The 23,547-nt window shown below is 49.0% G+C and overlaps 1 protein-coding gene across 1 annotated transcript in view; it reads left to right on the top strand.

Annotated features, from left to right (window-relative positions):
- LOXL4 (lysyl oxidase like 4) overlaps positions 1-23,547 on the top strand; it is a 112,682-nt gene that overhangs the window by 66,884 nt on the left and 22,251 nt on the right. The window contains exons 10-12 of the mRNA XM_088482755.1: positions 2,045-2,212; positions 4,014-4,176; positions 20,582-20,825. Of these exons, the coding sequence (XP_088338881.1) occupies positions 2,045-2,212; positions 4,014-4,176; positions 20,582-20,825 (575 nt within the window). The remainder of the gene's footprint in view (positions 1-2,044; positions 2,213-4,013; positions 4,177-20,581; positions 20,826-23,547) is intronic.

Here is a 23,547-nt window from a genome sequence, read left to right as displayed (position 1 = left end):
AACGGTGACAATGATGCGCAGGCAGAATTTACTGGGAGCAGTAGTTCTCCCGATAAATTGATACATCAGAGTATAATATAACTGACCAATGTGTGACTGATGTGTTTAGATGTATAACGCAGTAGTTAGTGCTGGTGGCAGTTAGGCCACACGTGGTACGGAATGGGTTAGAAATCCCGGCCGTCGGGATGCCTGCTGTCAATATACCGACAGCGTCAACCCGAAGCTCAGGATCCCGACAAGGGTCAGGTAAGTATAGTAACCCTTCCCCATCTACCCCTAACCCTCTGTTCCTACATCCTAACACTAACCCTCCACCCACCCCATCCTATCCCTCCTCGTTAGCCCCTATACCTAACCCTGCCCCCTTGGTGCCTAAACCTAACCCTCCCCCCTTAGTGCCTAAACCTAACCCCCCCCAGTGGTGCCTAACCCACCTTCGGGGTACCTAATCCTAACCCCACCCACCCCCTAGCCTAACGCTGACTTCCCCCTTCGTGCCTAAACCTAACCCACCCAGTGGTGCCTAACCCTAACCCACCCCAGGGGTTACCTAACCCTAACCTCCCCTCCCTAGCCTAACCCTAACCTCCCCTCCCTAGCCTAACCCTAACTCTACCCGTGATGGCTATACCTAACCCTCCCAGTCCTAACCAGCCCGCTGTATTTACATTCGGCATCCCTGCTGTCGGGATTCCGGCGTCGGCATGTCACCTACTGTCTGTATTCCGGCGCCGGTCTTCTGGCCGGTTAGTGGCATTCTGCCGCAGGGATTTCATCAGCTGGGATGCCGGTTGTAGGTATATTCACTACATCGCCCTGGAACAGCTTAACCAGTTCTTAGCTTTATTTTATATCAGGTAGAACAACAGCTACTGTAGCAGGTGACACAGGGAATTACACAGGTGTAACAGCGGTAGGTGTAATACACTGTTGGTGGCAGCCTGGAGCTCAGGGTATTGCTGGGTGTTATAGTGTGCCGGGCATGATTGCGGTTCTGACACTTTCGGATAGTACCACTGGTGGTCCAGTGTACAATGTTGGTGGTATAGTGTACTTGCGGACATACAGCAGGGTAATGTAGGGCTCTTTGATGGTGAGGGTCTCCTGGTCCGACCTGCAGGGGTGCCGAGAGGGGGGGAGGCGGGTACTAATTACCCAGGGGCGAGCTTCTTAGAGTCCGGGTCCGACGCAGCCTTTCCTCTTAACTGTCAGCAGCCCAGCACACGCTGCGTGTGGGAGACTGCCTGTGGGAGGGAGAGATCACACTGATTGCGCCCCCCCCCCCGCCCGGATTTGTGCCGGCTCACAGCACCCCCATCGCGCAGTGCCGCAGCAACTAGGTTTTATTTTTTTTGTTTTTACGGGGGAGTGGCCATGCATACCGCTATTAGGCAATGCCCCCTGGCCCGGGACATCTCTTAACGGCCTTGCCGACCAGTCCTCATGGGCGCTGGGGAGTCATCAGAAGTCAGACCCCTCCTAGTGACCACCATCTCTCTCCTACCAGGAAATTGCTGAAGGTAGGCAGCGCAGGAGCACACTCCTTCCAACTTTCCCAACCTGGGTGAAGGCCATGTACTCAGCAGAATCTGCCTCACCTAGTCATGAGCAAGACATGAGCCTTTGAGGGTAATTCAATTAGATGGAATGGCGCATTCAGTAATGACCAGCATTGTTGCTAGCTCCCATAGAGGTGCGCAGGAACACTAGCGATATTGCAGGTACTGTATATAGGGGATGTGAGCGTAGCCGAGCACCGTGGTAATGCTGGTTGGCTTGGCACGTCCTGCAGAACTGAACCACCCCCAGACTACAGTGTTTATCAGTGTCTACTTAAAACATTTTTTCCTTTTGCGAGAAAATAATGATCCTGTTGATATAAATATAATTTTGCCGTAATAAAGCTGTTCTCAGCTATCATTCATATGCTAGATGTCCTTACCCAGAAATTGTTAATCAGTCTGCGTTAACCTTTACATAATGAACAATCCCACTGATTAGATGAAAATGACTGCATCAAGTGTGTTCTTTCTTATTCCAGATACGCATGGTGGGAGGAAGGTCAGATGAGGAGGGTAAAGTGGAGGTCCAGATTGTAATTAAAGGTGTAAAGAAGTGGGGGGCCGTGTGCGGAGAACTCTGGAGTATAAATGAAGCCATGGTTGTGTGTCGGCAATTAGGCCTGGGCTTTGCCAACCACGCGTTACAGGTAAGGAGGGGCTGCGTGGCTTAGTACAACTACAGCTGTAATGTGCACGAACAGCAGGGAAACGAGACCGGTCACCTTAGAATGTCAACTTCACTTCACTGATTTTAAATGGCTGTTATTTTATGGTTGTTTTTGTATTGATGATGCAAGTTTTCACTATTTCTATAATAATAATAATAATAATAATATATTGTTGCCAGATATATTATAAACTGTCCATCTACGTACTGTACATTATAGAACGATTATAGTAAAATAAAATCCCTTACCTGTAATTGTTCATGAGTTACAGTTCCTGCTGCTGCCATGGCAACGGCGGTTTCTTTTTATGCCGCTCCTTGAACTGTGGCCAGGACAATGCGCCTGATTCAGACCCGTTCGCAAGCGGCCGCTCGCTCATACGAGGCTGATGTTATGCATTTGCGCATGTGTATGCATCGCAGTGCGCAAACTAGTTTGAGCGATCGGGTAGCGCTCGCTCGCCCAACAAAGACAGCCCAGTGGAATGAGTGACAGGAGAGGCCGTTTGTGGGTGGTAACAGGGGCAGGGCAGTAGTAACGGGGGGTGGAGTTGCGGACTCAGGTGCTTCAACGCCGTTTCAGAGTCGTGCATAATTAACAGGCAGCCTCATAGTACATGTCACATGGTTGATTTTTACACAGAACTGCTCGCAGTGCTTGCGGTAGGGTACAGCCAACCACAAGCGCTGCAGTCTGATCCGATGGTTCCCGATTTACTGATGGTTGTATATACTTCCTGGAGATGACATTCACTAGTGGGCGTCTGAAAACACAAAGTGATCGCTCACCAAGACATAGTGGGCGTGCTTATACCTTGCCGTGCTAGCACCTGCCTTGACGTAACTTAGCTGAATTTGCATACGCTGGGAGCGAGCGGCCGCATCTAGCAAACGGGTCTGAATCAGGGCCAATGTGCGCTATGTTTGAGAGATGAGCAAACTGTTCAAATCTGTTTCAGAAAATATTCGACTCTTTCTGCATTTGGCTGCAAAATGTAAAATGTAAGGGGTAGAATTACTAAAGATTTATAGAAGTGGAGATGTTGCCAAAAGCACACATGCTTACTTTCCCGGGACCCCCCGCACCCCCAGAAAAGTAGGCACTTTTCCCGCATCCCACCCACTGTCTAATGAAGTGGACAGAATGGGGATCATTTTCCCGTGAGTAGGGGACAGGGCCTAATGATTCTATGAGTATTGCATCATTTGGCCCGTCCACTATTTAAATATGCTGGATTCCTCCCATTTTACCGCGAGGGGCCGGGGCTTAATGACACAAATAGTATGGCCCCGCCCCCATTGCCGCCCACCGTCATCTCCTCTCCGGGCAACTCCCGGAGAGGACAATATAAATGTTGGCAAGTGTGGCCAATTGCAACTAATCAGATTCTAGCTATTATCTTCAAGAAGGTACTAGATAAATGAGAAGTAGAATCTGATTGTTTGCTACGGGCAACACCTAGTGAAGTGGGCAGGATGGGCAAATACTGTATTACCGGGAATCGCCAGTCCGTATGGATGGGGCGGGGCTAAAATGACTAGAACCGCATCAATTATGCTCAGCCCCCTCTCCATGGACATGTGATTTGCCACATTTTGTGTTCTGGGGCGAGACCTAATGACAATTTCAAGATTGTTCAAAATCGATTAAATATACCCCTAACCCCTTTAGTAAATATACCCCTAACCCCTTTAGTAAATATACCCCTAACCCCTTTAGTAAATATACCCCTAACCCTTTAGTAAATATACCCCTAACATTGTTTATTTTCCCACTATAGGAGACTTGGTACTGGCAAGGAACGCCTGGGGCAGAGGATGTGGTAATCAGTGGTGTGCGTTGCTCAGGCACAGAGATGTCTATTCAGCATTGCCGCCATCACGGCGTGGTACACTGCCCACGTGGAGGGGGCCGTCGCTCTGCCGGAGTTTCCTGTACAGAGTGTAAGTTCCGTAGATGTTCCAGGGTTCTATTACTCTAAATAAAATGTCTCCCCCAGTGTCTGTGAGCATAGACTTTCAGAGGACTGTAAGATTACTGGGAGGTAATCCAATGCTATTCCAGTAAGTGGTACATTACACTATTATCATATTCTAGTCTCTGCCTGTCATGCTAACTAACCTAGGGAGCATTACTGCCTCACAGCACTGAGGTTGTGGGTTCGATTTCCACCCTATCTGTGTGGAGTTTGTATATTCTCCCTGTGCTTGCGTTGGTTTCCTTCAGGTGCTTTGGTTTCCTCCCACACTCCAAATATATACTTGTAAGTTAATTGGCTCTAAACAAAAAGTGTGTGTGTGTGTTTGTGTCTATGTGTATGTCTGTGTGCGTTTTTTTTTGTAAGCTCCACTTGTGTGAATGGCCAAATATTCTCTCTTTAAAGCACTGCACAATATGTGTGCAATATACAAATAAACTAACCTAATTCAATGTCCAAAATATCCATACCCTCCCTCTCCTTGTCTTCCTTTGATGCCCACACTCCATCTATTCTCTTCTCTTTATTGTCCCACTTTTACATAGACAATACCCATATCTACCTCTCCTCCTGTGATTTCTCTTCTGTACTATCTCATCTGATAAACTGTCTCTCCGCTGCCTCCACAAGGATCCGCCAATGGCGTCTAAATCACAATCTTTCCAGTACAGAGATTATCATGTTCTCATATCCCAGAGTCACCACTGCCCGCCAAGTCCCCCACACAGTCAACAACACCACAATATCCTCAGTCTCCCAAGTCTACTACCTTGCTATCACACTCAGCTGTCACCTCTGAGTCGTTCCTCACAACTGGTCTCTCTCACAGTCCTGTTGCCTTAATCTTTGAAATATTGCTAGAATAAACCCTTCCTAACTAATTCAGAGTTGTATGCAAAGATATGCAAAAGTCTCAGCCGCCAGGAGACGTATAGAGACGCCCACCTGTGGCTTTGCAAACCCAGGCACCTGCGTAACATGTCGCAACATCTGTTCCCGATCACCTGATAGTTGCAGTCCTGAGTGGGTCTATGGTCCTGCAGAATGGGCGCGGGAACTGAGACGTCAGAGCCATATTCCTTGGGTATGGGTATTGCCGTCGCAGGCTGTGACACGCCCCTGAAACGGTCGCCACACGCCTGCATTCCTTTCTGCCACCCCCCCCCCCAAACAATCTCTGACTGTTAATCGAACTGCAAATAAAAAGTTGCTGTGAGCGACTACGGTAATGCACCTTGACGCATGCGCAGCGCAACTCAGACGCACGTGCAGATTGCCGATTATCGCTCAGATGTGAAAACATCGGCATAGCGTTAAATTCTGAATCAGGCCCTAAAATGCAACCTACACTCTTATGCATTATCTCGACATTTCTGCCATGTTCTCCTATTCCCCTTACCCGCCTATTCCCGCTTCCATCCATCCTAAATGCTGCAGTAACATTAATCTTCCTATCTCTCCACTGCCAATCTTATTACTGGCTCCCCCACTGCTGCCAATCCTATTACTGGCTCCCCATACCCACTGCTGCCAATCCTATTACTGGATCCCCATACCCACTGCTGCTAATCCTATTACTGGTTCCCCATACCCACTGCTGCCAATCCTATTACTGGTTCCCCATACCCACTGCTGCCAATCCTATTACTGGCTCCCCATACCCACTGCTGCCAATCCCTACACTGGCTCCCCATACCCACTGCTGCCAATCCTATTACGGGCTCCTCATACCCACTGCTGCCAATCCTATTACTGGCTCCCCATACCCACTGCTGCCAAACCCTACACTGGTTCCCCATACCCACTGCTGTCAATCCTATTACTGGCTCCCCATACCCACTGCTGCCAATCTCTATACTGGCTCCCCATACCCACTGCTGCCAATCTCTATACTGGCTCCCCATACCCACTGCTGCCAATCTCTATACTGGCTCCCCATACCCACTGCTGCTAATCCTATTACTGGCTCCCCATACCCACTGCTGCCAATCTCTATAATGGCTCCCCATACCCACTGCTGCCAATCCTATTACTGGCTCACCATACCCACTGCTGCCAATCTCTATACTGGCTCCCCATACCCACTGCTGCTAATTCTATTACTGGCTCCCCATACCCACTGCTGCCAATCCTATTACTGGCTCACCATACCCACTGCTGTCAATCTCTATACTGGCTCCCCATACCCACTGCTGCTAATCCTATTACTGGCTCCCCATACCCACTGCTGCCAATCTCTATACTGGCTCCCCATACCCACTGCTGCTAATCCTATTACTGGCTCCCCATACCCACTGCTGCCAATCTCTATACTGGCTCCCCATACCCACTACTGCTAATCCTATTACTGGCTCCCCATACCCACTGCTGCCAATCCTATTACTGGCTCCCCATACCCACTGCTGCCAATCCTATTACTGGCTCCCCATACCCACTGCTGCCAATCTCTATCCTGGCTCCCCATACCCACTGCTGCCAATCTCTATACTGGCTCCCCATACCCACTGCTGCTAATCCTATTACTGGCTCCCCATACCCACTGCTGCCAATCCTATTACTGGCTCCCCATACCCACTGCTGCCAATTTCTATCCTGGCTCCCCATACCCACTGCTGCCAATCTCTATACTGGCTCCCCATACCCACTGCTGCTAATCCTATTACTGGCTCTCCATACCCACTGCTGCTAATCCTATTACTGGCTCTCCATACCGACTGCTGCCAATCTCTATACTGGCTCCCCATACCCACTGCTGCTAATCCTATTACTGGCTCCCCATACCCACTGCTGCCAATCCTATTACTGGCTCCCCATACCCACTGCTGCCAATCTCTATCCTGGCTCCCCCATACACTCTACAAACAATTACAAATATTTACCAGCATCTACAGAGCCATCAACAACAACATGCCAAGTTCATACGGAAACCATATGATTTACCGGCATACTGGCTCCCCATACCCACTGCTGCTAATCCTATTACTGGCTCCCCATACCCACTGCTGCCAATCTCTATACTGGCTCCCCATACCCACTGCTGCCAATCCTATTACTGGCTCACCATACCCACTGCTGCCAATCTCTATACTGGCTCCCCATACCCACTGCTACTAATCCTATTACTGGCTCCCCATACCCACTGCTGCCAATCCTATTACTGGCTCTCCATACCCACTGCTGCCAATCTCTATACTGGCTCCCCATACCCACTGCTGCTAATCCTATTACTGGCTCCCCATACCCACTGCTGCCAATCCTATTACTGGCTCCCCATACCCACTGCTGCCAATCCTATTACTGGCTCCCCATACCCACTGCTGCCAATCTCTATCCTGGCTCCCCATACACTCTACAAACAATTACAAATATTTACCAGCATCTACAGAGCCATCAACAACAACATGCCAAGTTCATACGGAAACCATATGATTTACCGGCAGACGGTAAATCATATGACCGACAGCGGCATCCCGATGTTGAAGATTTCGTCAGGGGCCAGTAAGTAGCCCAACACTCCCCCTCTCCACCCTAACCCCTCCTCGGTGGTGCCTAACCCTTACCTCCCCCTGGTCGTGCCTAAACCTAACCCTGGTGGTGCCTAAACCTAACCCTCCCCAGGTGGTGCATAATCCTAGCCTCCCCCCAGTAGTGCCTAACCCTAACCCACCCTCACTGCAGCCTAACCCTAACCTCCTCTGTCGGTGCTTAACCGCAACCCACCGCGACAGGTCCCTAAACCTAACCACCCCATCCCCGACCTGACCCTAACCGTAAACCGCATACTTACCTTCGGGATGTCGACATTGGTATCTTGATCCCTTCCGGATCCCGGCGTCGGGATTCCGTCATCGTTATACTGACGTCCGGCATCTCATCTGCCGGCATCGTGACTCTCTCCCATGTCCACTTAGCTCTATCTCTGACTGACACCTTGTGCCTGATTCAGAGGCGCACGCTATCTCAGCCGTGACTGCGTCTTTTGCTGCAACGCAACTGTGTTTTTATGCTAATGCCACAGCCAATGGGATTTGTGCATAGACCACCGGCTGTGGAGCTAATCTACCGCTGTGCGCACTAATGGTGCATACACACTAAACGATTCGCTGCATGAGCGATATCGTCTAGTGTTTCCCTGGCAGGTGTGTGCTCAATGTCGCTAACGACATTGAGCACAAACACTGAACGATATCATGCATGATATCGCTTAGTGTCGGCCACCCTCCCTCATCCCCGAAACATGCAAAAACCTGACAATATCATCAGGTTGGCCTGCATGTTCGGGCGATGAACGACAAAGACCAATGACCTGTGGGAGCGCGTATCATTGGTCATTATCGTTCATTGTTTTTGCATACAAACTGGACGATATAGTGAATGATATCGTTATCGTTCAGACGACGTTCAAAATATTGGCCCTCATTCAGACCCGGTCGCTGAGCGCTCGCAACCGGGTCGATATTTAGGCCTTGCGCACGTGCAGCGGCCGCACTGCGCGTGCGCAAGCCCCGGAGCGAGAAATTCTCTTGCTTCGGAGCTCATGACAAAAGGGCCGGCTGTCGATGTTGATTGACAGCTCGGCCCATTTTGTAGGCGGGGCGGGGGGGGTGGTTTCACAAACTGAGGCGTTCTTTAAGGAACGCCTGCCGTTTTGTGGGCGGTCGCACTGACATCAGCAGTGATGTCAGTGGGGAGCTTCCTGCTCGATCAGAGCAGGAAGCTCTCTGGGGATTGCGGTTGCCGAGACCCAACCTTAGGGTCTCGTCGCAAGCCCCGATGGTCGCGATGGTCTTGACCATCGCGACCATCAACCTGGTCGATCGCTAGCTAGCGACCAGGAGGCCGCACTTAAAAATAGAATCGGCCGCCCTCATTCAGAACGAACGCTCGCTACTTGCGAGCGCCTCTCAATGAGGGCCATTCTAGTGTGTACACACCTTAAGATGCTCAATCAGCCGCATCGGCTGCGCCATCGTATATTGCAGCAGCACTATTGAGGCGCAGACTGACCGTCTAGACATGGCTGCTGATGCCAGTGTAACTGTGGCAAAAGAGGCAGTTGGTGGCCGCGACACGCCCACGTCCGGCTAACCACACCTCCTGTTACATCCCAGGAACACCAACTGAAAATTGCCTTTCTCTGCGACTGCGGGCCTGATTCACAGTTAAACACTGCCAATGTTTATGGAGCTGAGTGAAAATCGGTAAACCACACGTGTCAAACTGCAAGCCGCACTGCGCATGTGCCAAAGTACATTACCGTAGTCATTCGCAGCCACTATTTATTCGCAATGTGATTCACAGTCAGAGAGCGTTCAGGGGAAGTAACGGGGAGTTCAGGCTTAAAACATAGGAATATCGCAACCTTTTAGGGGGGGCATGTCACAACCTGCGTCTACGATCCTGTACGCAGTAAATATGGCACCAGCTTCTCAGTTCCGGCGGTCATTCTGTGTGACCATAGGCTTATCTGAGACCGATCATAGAAAGATCTGCACTCGTCTTTGTACACAGATGCGTCTCAGCACATCTCCCGGCGGCTGCGATATTTGCATATTTTCGCCCAGTAGGTGCGTCCACATACGCAGCAGCGGCAGAATTAGTGCACAACTCTGAATCAGGCGCTACATTTGTTTTGCGGCTTTCAGCAGTAACCATTGGGACGCACGGACAGACTGCAAACATGGGCCCTCATTCAGAGCCGCTCGTTAGCTGCAGTACGCTCGTTCCGAGCGATGTTTGCACATCTGCGCATGCGTACGCTTTTTAGTACGCATGCGCGAACCAGTCAGTGCGGCCGAAAATCGTTTGTACGCTATATAGCGAGTGCCTGCTATTTTGAGTGACAGAATGAGGCGTATGTGGGTGGTAACAGGGGAAGGTGCTTGAAAATGGGGAGTGGAGATCCGAACGCAGGCGTGCTTAAAGGTCAAAACGGGCGTTTTATGGGTGTGTATATTTAAAACAGCAGCGTCATTGACCACGTCACTGGGTTATTTTAGAGCCAGAACTGCTCGCAAATTTGTGGTAGCAAACACCAACCACAAGAATAGCGAGCAGTTCATACGCTGGTCGATGTACTCGATTAATCTAATAAATAGCGGACATGACGTAGGATGCGTGCGGCCAGGGGGCGTTTTTAACAAATAAACGAGCGTATGTTTTGCTAGTTCGTTCAGACTTAGAGGTGTGAACAGACTGCAATGTGCGTACGGATCATTTGAATAGCCACCCCTTGTTTTTAAACGAACGACCGCAAATAGCGTCCGGCTCTGAATGAGGTCCATTGGCCGCTTGTGTGCAGCATGGACAGAGCGTGCACCCTCTGAGTCAGGCCCGTGATTCATTCCTGATAACCACCTCTCATTCTCACCACAAAGGCTTCTCCTATGCCATTACCAATGCCAGATCAGACTCTCTCATGGTGAGTATCCACTACATGAGAAAAATGAGCAATTGAACGATTACGACAACGTTATCGTTCATTAATCGTGCAGTAATTATGCCGGCAACGACCAGCGATGCGCGCTCCCGCTGGTTGCTGTCGGCATTTGTCATCGCCTGAACATGCCGGCCAATCTGACAAAATCGTCAGGTTGTGCATGTTCGGGGATGAGGGAGGGTGCCCGCACTGAACGTCATATCGTTCAGTGTGGGCACATAGGACCTCATTCAGAGTCAGTCACGAGCGCTGTTGCGCTTGTAACCGACTCGATGGATTGGCCTGCGCACACGCAGCAGCTGCACTGCGCGTGCGCAAGCCCCGGAGCGACAGAGAAACTCTGTCGCTCCGGCGCTCGCTACCAAAGGGGCGGCTGTCGATGTTGATCGACAGCTGCCCCCGTTTGGTAGGCGGGCCGGGGGGGTGGTTTCCAAAACGGAAGCTTTCCTTTACGAACGCCTACTGTTTTGTGGGTGGCCGCACTGACATCATCAGTGATGTCAGTGGGGAGCTTCCTGCTCCATCAGAGCAGAAAGCTCCCTGGGGCTTACAAGTGCCCAGACCCAACCTTAGGGTCTCGTCGTAAGCCCCGATGGTCGCGATGGTGATCACCATCGCGACCATCAACCTGGTCGGTCGTTAAGCTGTGGGTGGTAACCCACAGCTTAATGATCGACAAGGAGGCGGCTTTTCAGGATGCAAGTGGCCGCCCTGATTCAGAGCGACCGCTTGCAACTAACGACCGCCTCTGAATGAGGTCCATTATCCAATGCACAGGATGATGAACGATACAATGTTGTAATCGTACAGTCGTTCCACTCTGGTGTAGTGGATACGCACCTTTAGCCTTCATATATACTGTATAAATGCTCTTGGAAATCCATCTCTTTATTAGAGCTTACCCTACTCACACCTACAGTATACTACTCACACTAATACACCCTCACACCTACCCTACTCCCACCTATACTACCCACATTAATACATCCTCACACCTACCCTACTCCCACCTGGACTACCCACACTAATACACTCTCACACCTACCCTACTCCCACCTGTACTACCCACACTAATACACCCTCACACCTACCCTACTCCCACCTATACTACCCACACTAATACACCCTCACACCTACCCTACTCCCACCTATACTACCCACATTAATACATCCTCACACCTACCCTACTCCCACCTATACTACCCACATTAATACATCCTCACACCTACCCTACTCCCACCTATACTACCCACATTAATACATCCTCACACCTACCCTACTCCCACTTGTACTACCGACACTAATACACCCTCACACCTACCCTACTCCCACCTATACTACCCACATTAATACATCCTCACACCTACCCTACTCCCACCTATACTACCCACATTAGTACATCCTCACACCTACCCTACTCCCACCTGTACTACCCACACTAATACACCCTCACACCTACCCTACTCCCACCTATACTACCCACACTAATACACCCTCACACCTACCCTACTCCCACCTGTACTACCCACACTAATACATCCTCACACTTACCCTACTCCCACCTATACTACCCACACTAATACATCCTCACACCTACCCTACTCCCACCTGTACTACCCACACTAATACACCCTCACACCTACCCTACTCCCACCTATACTACCCACACTATTACACCCTCACACCTACCCTACTGCCACCTATACTACCCACACTAATACACCCTCACACCTACCTTACTCCCACCTATACTACCCACACTAATACATCCTCTCACCTACCCTACTCCCACCTATACTACCCACACTAATACACCCTCACACCTACCCTACTCCCACCTATCCTGGGGGCGGAGACTCTGCAGTGTGTGCTGTCTGAGCTGTGAGGAGGTTGTGTGGAGGAAAGCTCTAGCTGCTGCAGGTGTGTCCCGTGTCTGCAGGGAGACTCCCTGCTGGCTTCCCCAGGGGGATAGATCCTCCTGGGGGAGAGTGCTCCCGACGTTCAGCCCGTGGCTCGGGCTCTAAAGCAAAAGCCAAAGCAAAGACTCCTGGTGTCCGGATAACTAGTGCGGCAGGCCAGTCCAGATCATCAGGAAGCAGTGACAGTGGAGGCAATATCATCAGCCCGGCTTCTGTGCAGTTGGAACCACAGCTTGTTCCCCCTATGTCTGAGGGTGCTCCCCTATGTGATGGAACAAAGGGTCGAGCAGTGCTGGAAGCTACCTACTCTGTCGGTGTGGCCCCAGTGAAGAAACTGGAGCCACAGTCGGATTCCCACAAACTCTCCCTGGGTGCTCCCCTGTGTGATGTAACACAGGGTGAAGTGACAGCAGCTACTGTCTGCCCAGGGGGTAGTGAAGTATGTGGGGGGGTGAAGCCCCTTGATGCCTTGGAGAATGTTCCTGGATCCCCTGGTGATACTGGGGATGAAGAGGAAGATGAGGAGGAGGAGGAGGAATCATTTGATAGCTTCTCTATTGAGGAATTACAAAGAGAGGCAAAGCGTATACAGACCAGAATTAATGATAAGAAGAAAAAAAGAAATACCTGTTATAAATGGGAGAAACCAGTGTTAAAAGAAGTGATTGAAACCCTTTCTGTAACTCTGGGAAGGGTTAAAAGTAAATTGCAAGAAAAGCGCTTGGAAAAAAAGGAAAAGCAGATGCAAGCAGCAGTGAAAGGGTTACCAGTTCATGCAAAGGTCCAATCAAGGCCGCCACCCATGGAGACAGGTGTTATCAGTGTACCTGGTGATTGCAGCAGCAGCACCCACAGCCTGTCTGTGCAACTGAAACAAACCTACAAGCTGATGTCCAGGCAGAGTGTATGCAGCTGGAGGCAGCAGCAGTAGATGAGTGTAATACAGCTGAAGATGCAGCAAATATGGAGGATAAAGTTATGACAGAGGTGGTGGTGTCTGGTGCCGGGATTGCTGATTCCCAGGAGAAGTCCATGGCAGGGGACACAGTGGAGATGTCTTGCGAGCCTGAGGTGGAGGATGTTGCGGAAAAGGGCGCTTTCGGTGAGCTGGCTGTCCTGCAGGTGAGTAACAGTGTGCCGGGTGCTGGGGGTAAGGCAGGTAAGAAGTGGCCAGTGATGGCTGAGCCTGACAGTGCCCGGCATGAACTATTTCCACCTGTAGTGATGGCAGATGGCGGAGCCAGGAACACAGAGGGCGCGGTGTTCCAGGCTCAAATGGAGGTTGTTATGGCGGAATTAAGGCTTGAGGAAGCTTTACAGAAAAGTGGCACTGAGGGGGGATCTCCAGGTGAATCTGCAGTGGCAGGTGAATTACCTGTTACTGGGGAGGCTCTGGGGATTGTACCCGGAGACGTGCAGGGCGAGAAGGTTATAGGTACAAGGAGGTTGCCGCATGGTACTGGTTTAGGAGGGCGCATAAAGGAAAGACAATTTGCACAAGGAATGCCTGCATTAGAAAAGACTGGGCTGCCGGAGGAGCAGATTAAAGTAATAGAAACTGTTTATGGAGATAAAATGCTTGTACCAGCCAGGGCTGCAGAGGCAGCTAAAATTATTTGTGGTGATGTAAGAAGGAGAGAGGGTGGGGGGAGTGTGGTAACAAACGTATCGGACAAACAAACTGTTCCTGGAAGTATATCGTATGCTAAAATGGTGACAAGATCTAATGCTTTCAATATGAATGTGAATAATGCTGGTCCACAAGTGCCGGGTGCAGCAGGCCAGGTTGGAAAAAGGAGAAATTTAATCCAGTTCCGATGGGCAGGAGAGGGGGAAGTTCCTACAAAGGAGACTTTCTTAAAAATGATTTTTGGTCTGGGGTTTAAACCCTCAGGTTTATATGCTTGCATACACCCGGTCAAATCTGCAGAATTTGATTTGAGTTTTTTAGCCTACCAGGGACTACAAGTGTTCTGGACAAAATGGCAGGCATGTAAAATGTCAAAACCATATGATATGTACAGAGTAAATTTGGTTACAAAGCATGATAAAGTGAAGGTGCATATTCTAGTGAGGAATGAGTCCATTCCTGTCCAAGATATTGCGTATTGGTTGTCCAGATATTGTGATGTACAGTCTGACCTAAGCAAATCTGGATATACAATGGGGGTATGGGGGGGAGCTTGGGAGGCCCTGGTAAAGCTGCGTCATTCTGACAGAGGATTCATCCATGTACCGTCCGCTGCATACATTGGCAGGGATCGAGTACAATGCTTCTACCAGGGTCAACCAAGAACCTGCTTTAAGTGCGGGGATTTTAGGCATCTGAGCAGCGAATGTAATGTGATAAAATGTTCATTGTGTAATAAGATCGGCCATGTATCCAGAGAATGTGGGGTGGTCAAATGTAATTTATGCGGGGAAGAAGGCCACCCGTATAGCAGGTGTCCTCGGCCAGCCATAATAGTGGGCAGGAGGTTAGGCCAGAACCTAGAAGGGAGGAGGAGGTGGTGAGACAAAAAGAACCACTAGGTGTAGATGAACATGTCAAGCAGGTGCAAGGGAAACAGGTAGAGGAGGCATCTTTTCAGGAGGTAAGGAGAGGAAATAAGAAAAAGAGGAAAGGTGAAGATGTGCAAGTTGTGCTAAGCAACAAATTTGATGTATTTTCCTCTGATGAGGAGGAAGTAATGAGGAGTGGGGGTGAATTGATTTTGGTAACAGGGAAGGATAAGAAGCAAGCAAGGAAAGTGACAAAGAAAGTTAATAAAATTGAAAGGGGGGGTGGAAAGGAATAAAAGGAGGAGAAAGAGATCAGATCAGGAGGAAGGTGATGGGGAGGGTTTAGAGTGTGACCCTGCTGGAACTCAGCTGGAAGAGGAAAATATGTGCAGTTTAGGGAGTGTGGTGGAGGAAGTGACGGTGATAGAGGAGACCCAGGGTACGGAGGAGGATAGGGTGGCTCAAGGTGTGTCCCAAGGCTCCTGTGTAGGGCCGAGTCAGGTACAGGTACCTGGTACTGAGTATCAGGTTATCAAGTTTGTACCCAAACCTCCTGATCCTGGGCCTTCTCGAACGGGGGAGAAGGTCCCTGTAGATTGTCAGGGAGTAAGGGAGGAACGGGTAGTGACAGTTGTTGCTATGGAAGAGAAGGCTGGCCCGAGTAGGGTTAGCTTGTAGTTTTGTGGTGGATTTGGTGCTGGGAATTGTGCAAGGTAAAAGTAAGCAAGGTCTTGCATTTAATAATCTATACATCATGGATCCCCAACCCATACGATGTGCCACGATTAATGTGGCTTCCGTAGTTTCTGAATGTGCTCGTATAATGGCCTTTGATTTTTTCAACACGGTTGAGGTTGATTTTTTGTTTTTGCAGGAGACTAGGATTAGTAAGTTGGATCTCCTCCACAAAGCGAAGCGTGAGTGGAGGAGGGCTCCTTCTTACTGGTCTCTTGCGGCCGAGCCGTACGGTGGGGTGGCAGTGCTTTTTACTGACATGGTAACTGTGTACAAGGTTATAGAGTTGCAAGCAGGTAGATGTATGATTTTGGATATCAACATGAAGGGACAGGACCTTAGGTTAATTAATATTTATGGTCCTCAGTCACAGTGGGATAGGAAATGTCTCTTCATGGAGATAAAACCTTTTCTTTTTACGGCCCAGCAAGTTATCTTTGGTGGTGATTTTAATACCATAATTAGGCCAAAAGATAGGGGAGGCTCAAAGAAAACTCTGGGCTGTGACAATTTTTAGTTAGCATGATTAGACAGGCGGGTCTGGTAGATGTGCATATTCAGCATTTCCCAGACCTCACAGGTTTCACCTTTTTTATGGTAGTCATAGATCTAGAATAGAGAGGTTTTTTTGTTAAGGAATCTTCAAAGACCTCATCTTTAGGGGTGAGGTTAGTGGAGTTTTCCGATCACGCTTTTCTCTCAGTGACTTTGAATGCCTCAGAAACCCCTCAGAAAGGGCGGGGCCTGTGGCGATTGAACTCAGAGCTTCTGGAAGAAGAGAGCGTTAGACAATCCTTTAGGGTCTTCTTTCAATCTCAGGAGACACTTTTGGAGGCGGGTTGGAGTAGATCTGAGTGGTGGGAGGTGATTAAAAAGAGAATCTGGAAGTTTTTCCGTGGGTCTATTGCTAAAAAAACTTGTTAAGACGTAACATCTACCATAGCCTGAGAAAGAAATTGGATCTCTTGATCTCTGAGGAGGGAGATAGTGGGGAAATCTCCCGGGTGAAGGCTCAGATGAAGGAGTTTCAGTACAACCGACTGGCATCCTTAGTTCTGGAGAGGGATTATGGAACATACCACTCGCCAGATCCCTACCAGAGCTGTAGGAGGTCAGTTGATGCCAAAGAGATCAGGGCACTGAAGGATGGACAGGGTGTTCTTCATATTGATAAGAAGGGCATTCTGGAAGTGATTGAGTTCTATTATTCAGATCTTTTATCTGAGCATTCACTCATCAGGGAGAGGATGGAGGAATTTCTGAGGAGGACACCAGGTTTGGGTTCTCAGGTTGTTTCTTCTGAATCTTTGGAGAGTGATATAATGGCAGAGGAAGTTAAGATAGCGATAGAGGGGTTAAAGACCTTTTCAGACCTCTTAATTCCTCGCCTTGTGGAAGTATTTAATGAGAGCCTGGATGAGGGAGTCCTCCCTCCTTCCATGAGGTTATCTGCCCTTATACTACTGTCTAAAGGAAAGGATCCATCCCGTATTGAGAACTGGCGCCCCATAGCCCTTCTTAATACAGACAGGAAGATTTTGGCAAAGGTACTGTTCAATAGGCTATCGGAATTTTCTGAGCTGTTGCTTTCACCCTCTCAGCACTGTACGGTGAAGGGCCGTAGCACCTTTAGTGCTGTCCTAGGTGTCCGGGAGTTCATTGAGCGGTGCAGGGCTGAGAAGTGTGGAAAGTATTTACTGGCATTGGATCAATCTAAGGCTTTTGATCGGGTAAACCATGAGTACCTTTGGGCCCTACTGAAAAGGTATGGTCTTCCAGAGCGGGTGGTGAATTGGCTGCAGGCTATTTATCGTCAGGCCGAGAGCTTCCCACTTGTAAATGGTTGGGTGGGTCCCACTTTTGGGGAAGGCTCTGGTGTTCGTCAGGAATGCCACCTGAGCCCCCTCCTATATGTTTTTGCGATTGACCCCTTCGTCAGAAGGGTAGAGAGCGGAACTGTGGGTGGGGTGCAGCTGAGCCCAGAGTTTCCGCTAAAGGTGGTGGCCTACGCAGATGATGTCACGGTGGTTCTCTCCTCACGGATAGAGGCCCGTGATGTGGAACATCTTATCTGTGAATACTCTGAAGCCTCATGCTCCAGGGTAAACCATGAAAAGTGTGAAGTTTTCAGGATGGGGGAGGAGGGTGATGAATTTTGCCTTTCCGGACAGCTTCCCTCAGGCCAGTCAGCAGATTAAAATTCTAGGCATAAAATTTGACCATGGTGACTATGCCTCCCTAAATTGGGATAAGAAGCTGGAAGATGCTACCAAGAAGGTAGAGAGCTGGAAGAGATGGAAGTTATCTCTGGGGGAAAGGGTTGACTTGTGTAAGACTTACTTGATTCCGATTTTTTTATATGTCAGTTATGTGTGTTTTTTGCCTCAATCTATGTGGTCCCTATTGAATTCCTTGTTTTTCCTTCTTTTGTGGGGAAACGGGGTCAATATTGTCAGGAGAAACATCACCTACAGACCGAGGAAAGATGGGGGTTTAAATATGGTAAACCCTGTTGTCTTTTTTGTAACAGCCTTTTTAAAATTTAATCTTGGGAGTTTGATTTTAGATGCTCGCCCTCAGTGGGTAGAGGGATTTAGATTCTGGATGTTCCCCTTCCTTAGGTTGTGGCTAGAGGGTGGCCAGGTGAAAAGCTTTCGGATTCGGTGTGGTTACCTCCCGATCTACGTCATCCAGAGTTTGAAGGTGATGAGGCGTTTTGGCATGGTGGTGAGTGAAGTCAAAAACTTCTCTAGAAGGGAGTTGGAGAGAATAATTTTGCAGACTCACTTCCATGACCAGCTGTCCCTGAGGGACTGTCCGAATGATGTCGCTTCGGTCGGGTTAGCTCTGTTAAATTCACAGAGGATACCGCAGAAGTTTAAAGACATTGCTTGGCTCTCTTTTCATGGAAGACTTTATGTTGGGGAGAATCTCAGGTGGAAGAGTGTCAATTTGCCCACGGGAGGAGTGTCCAGGGGTGGTGGAGACGATGGACCACTTTCTGCTTGAGTGTCCCTTTAATGTAAAGGTTTATGAGGAGGTGTCAAAAGCCATTGGTATTCCGTGCCTTTCGGGGCTTAGTTATCCTGAGTGGGTTTATGGGGTAGCCAGAAGATACGGTGGATTTAATTTAGTCACGATTTATTTAGTTAGTTTAGCAGTTAGATTTCACACGTGGAGCGCACGGTGTCAGGTGTCCATAAGGAAAAAGGTCCTCCCCTATAGGAATGTGGTGGGTTTGATTCTTCAAGAGGTGAGAAGGATGATGGATCTGGATAGGGATGGGTTGGATGCTGTCAGCTGGTCTCATCGGTGGGGCCAGTTGAAACCCCCTTGAGTGGGTGGCAAACAGTCTCTCTCAATTCCGGCTTTGGGTTTTCTTTTCTCTTTTTTCACTCCCTTGTAGATGGTTTTTTTAAGTATTTTGTTTTATTTGTGGAAAGGTTTGCATACATCTACCTGTAGGTGTTGGTGATGGGTAATATAGTTTAGGGTTTGATGTATGATTTAGATAGTTTCCTTATACTTGAGGTGGTTTCTAAATCCTTGCTTAGTTTTCCCTTGCAGGTGGTGGATTATAGGTAGTAGGGTAGATAAGTGTTTGTATTAGGTTAGGAAAAGTATAATATGAAGTAATATTATGTATTTTTTTTGCCTTTTTTTATTAAGTTTTTGATTTTATGTAATTATTTCTTTACATTTTATGTATTTATTATTATTATTATTATTATTATACTTGTTGCAAGTTTTAATAAAACGAAGCATGACCTATACTACTCACACTAATACACCCTCATACCGACCCTACTCCCACCTATACTAACCACACTAATACACACATCTACCCTACTGCCACCTATACTACTCACAATAATTCACCCTCACACCTACCCTACTCCCACATATATTACCCACACTAATACACACATCTACCCTACTGCCACCTATACTACTCACACTAATACATCCTCACACCTACCCTACTCCCACATATATTACCCACACTAATACATCCTCACACCGACCCTACTCCCACCTATACTACCCACACTAATACACACATCTACCCTACTGCCACCTATACTACTCACAATAATTCACCCTCACACCTACCCTACTCCTACCTATACTACCCACACTAATACACCCTCACACCTACCCTACTCCCACCTATACTACCCACACTAATACACCCTCACAACTGTGCCAAACTCCACCTTGAGCCACACTCACTCATCTTGTCTTAGCTGTGCTCTCTTTCTAATACTGTCATTATCCTTACACTTGTTTTCATGTCTAGATTTATTTTATGTTTCTTTTATGTCTCTGATTTATGTATACTCTGTTTTTGCCACTATCCGGTGCTGCCGAGGACTGTGGCATCTTACAAGTCAATGACACAAATAATAATAAAGAAGCTAATGGTGCGTACACACGGGACGATCAGTCAGCGATAACGATATTGCTGAATGATCTCCCTGTACCTTCCCGGTGTGCTGGATGATCGATATCGTTCATCCAGCACACCATCAATCCACCAATGATGGGCCAGCGACCCGCAATCAACGATCGTGGCTCCCTATGTATGTCCAGGTTGGCCTGCATGCATGACCGATGGACGATATCATTATCGTCCATACGTGCCCACGTATCGCTGATCTGAACAATAACGATATGAGCGATATAATTATCGTTCATATTGTCCATTATGATTGTACCGTGTGTACGCACCATAAGTTCAGGCTGTAGTGTAACTGTGTGTAATCTACTGCTAGATGCACCTGACCTCATACTGAATGCCCAGCTGGCTCAGGAGTCTGCCTACCTAGAAGACCGACCCCTCCACATGCTGGAATGCGCTCACGAGGAGGAGTGCCTATCCAAATCAGCTGATGACATGTCCTGGCCCTACGGACACCGGCGACTGCTACGTTTTTCGTCTCAGATACACAACATCGGGAGAGCTGATTTCACCCCACGAAACGGGAGGCACACCTGGGTTTGGCATGAATGTCACAGGTATCACATTGCAAAACAATTTAAAACTCTACTAATGCAATGCAAAATAGAATATAGAATATGACAAAATAAAATATAAAGATTTCTTTAACTGACTGTACGGCACATAACCAGCAATATAATTTGTGACGCCAGCAGTCTGTAGGAACATCAAACATGTGCATACATTTTACATTGGTAATGTCCTAAAAAATAGAAGACACTTGTGTTAGAAAACTCATTACCTGCGCATGCGAGACAACTGTTATTTAAGTCTAAATCGCTGCCACGCTCCCATTTACAAAATACAACAGGTCTCATAGGCAAACGTAGGGGGGGTTTCCGTCTGCCTGTAAACCCCCCTCCCCAGCCCACACCATGACCACAATAGAAATAGTAATATAATAGATTTTTACTTGTGCTGCATGTTCTTCTCAGTATTACAAATGAAATAATTAGCACCACCTGTGGATCTTTTAACATGTATCAGCCAGTAATAAATAACCTGTGCACCAACTAGAAGATCTGGAAAACATGCACTGTTAGAGATGCACCGCTATAGAGCCCAATATGTACATATACAGTATGTCCAGGGCAGTGCTAGGTTCTTCTGCTGCTCCTCCAGGCTCCCGGGCTTGCTCCAATAGTCTGGAATGGTGCCCACATCTAAAATAAATACGTTCAGCTCAGGCAGGATGGCCTACTGGCGCAACTGATGGCTTACTGTGATCACTGGTCCTGTATATGCTGGAATTAATACACACAATAAACTTTGTATGACGTTTATTAAAGCTGGTTAAGTACTAATTCTGCCCTCTTCATTGACAGGCCACACTCGCCCTAAAATTAAGACTTTGGAAACCCCCCTCTGGAAATCCTGCGTTTGCCACTGGGTCTTTTTCACTGTAACCTCTGCCATGATTATGCAATAGTGCCTCCTGGTTTCTGTAGAAAAGCATATACAATGAGCCGAGGACCGTCCAATACTGTAACTACCATAAAGCTATAGAAATCAGTAGTTTTGACATCACTTCCTAAGGTATGAGAGCAGGGAGAAGGTTGGAGAGCAGTAAGAGGGTATGGGAGCAGGGAGAGGGTGTGAGAGCAGGAAGAGGGTATGAGAGCAGGGTGATGGTGTGAGAGTAGGGAGAAGGGGTGAGAGCAGGGAGAGAGTTAGAGAGCAGGGAGAGGGTATGGGAGCAGGGAGAGGGTATGGGAGCAGGGAGAAGGTGGGAGAGCAGGGAGAGGGTATGGGAGCAGGGAGAAGATGGGAGAGCAGGAAGAGGTTATTAGAGCAAGGAGAGGGTGTGAGAGGAGGGAGAAGGTTGGAGAGCAGGGAGGAGGTGGGAGAGGATTTGATAGCAGGGAGGAGGTGGCAGAGCAGGGTGAGGGTGTGAGAGCAGGGAGAGGGTGGCAGGGCTGAGAGTGGGTGTGAGAGCAGGAAGAGGGTATGGGAGCAGGGTGATGGTGTGAGAGCAGGTTGATGGTGTGAGAGCAGGGAGAAGGGGTGAGAGCAGGGAGAAGGAGTGAGAGCAGGGAGAAGGGGTGAGAGCAGGGAGAGGGTGGGAGAGCAGGAAGAGGGTATGGGAGCAGGGAGAAGGTGGAAGTGCAGGAAGAGGGTGTGAGAGCAGGGTGAGGGTGTGAGAGCAGGGTGAGGGTGTGAGAGCAGGGTGAGGGTATGGGAGCAGGGAGATGGTTGGAGAGCAGGGAGGAGGTGGGAGTGGATAGGAGAGCAGGGAGAAGGTGTGAGAGCAGGGAGAAGGTGTGAGAGCAGGGTGAGGGTGTGAGAGCAGGGAGAGGGTATGGGAGCAGGGAGAAGGTGGAAGAGCAGGGAGAGGGTATGGGAGCAGGGAGAAGGTGGAAGAGCAGGAAGAGGGTATGAGAGCAAGGAGAGGGTATGGGAGCAGGAAGAGGGTGTGAGAGTATGAGAGTAGGGTGAGGGTGTGAGAGCAGGAAGAGGGTGTGAGAGTAGGATGAGGGTGTGAGAGCAGGGAGAGGCAGATACCTCCCGTTTCACTAGGTCCAAAATGCTCTGCTCCTGGACTTCCTTCTTCATTGACAATTGCATCCATCTGTGTTGAAACACCTGTCTCATCAATTAGGAAGAGGTTATGAGAGCAGGGAGAAGGTGTGAGAGCAGGGAGAGGGTGTGAGAGCAGGGAGAAGGTGTGAGAGCAGGGAGAAGGTGTGAGAGCAGGGAGAAGGTGTGAGAGCAGGGAGAAGGTGTGAGAGCAGGGAGAGGGTGTGAGAGCAGAGAGTGGGTGTGAGAGCAGAGAGTGGGTGTGAGAGCAGGAAGAGTGTATGGGAGCAGGGTGATGGTGTGAGAGCAGGGAGAAGGGATGATAGCAGGGAGAGGGTGTGAGAGCAGGGAGAGGGTATGGGAGCAGGGAGAAGGTGGGAGAGCAGGGAGAAGGTGGGAGAGCAGGGAGAGGGTATGAGAGCAGGAAGAGGGTATGAGAGCAGGGTGATGGTGTGAGAGCAGAGAGTGGGTGTGAGAGCAGAAGGAGGGTGTGAGAGCAGGGAGAGGGTGTGAGAGCAGGGAGAGGGTATGAGAGCAGAGAGTGGGTATGAGAGTAGGAAGAGGGTATGGGAACAGGGTGATGATGTGAGAGCAGGAAGAGGTTATGAATGCAGGGAGAGGGTGTGAGAGCAGGAAGAGGGTGTGGGAGCAGGAAGAGGGTGTGAGAGCAGAGAGAGGGTATGAGAGCAGATAGAGGGTATGAGAGCAGATAGAGGGTATGAG

Source organism: Taudactylus pleione, unplaced genomic scaffold, assembly GCF_031769625.1.
Source record: "Taudactylus pleione unplaced genomic scaffold, aTauple2 ptg000292l, whole genome shotgun sequence".
NCBI classification, from domain to species: domain Eukaryota; kingdom Metazoa; phylum Chordata; class Amphibia; order Anura; family Myobatrachidae; genus Taudactylus; species Taudactylus pleione.
This window is presented reverse-complemented; position numbering and strand designations above follow the sequence as displayed.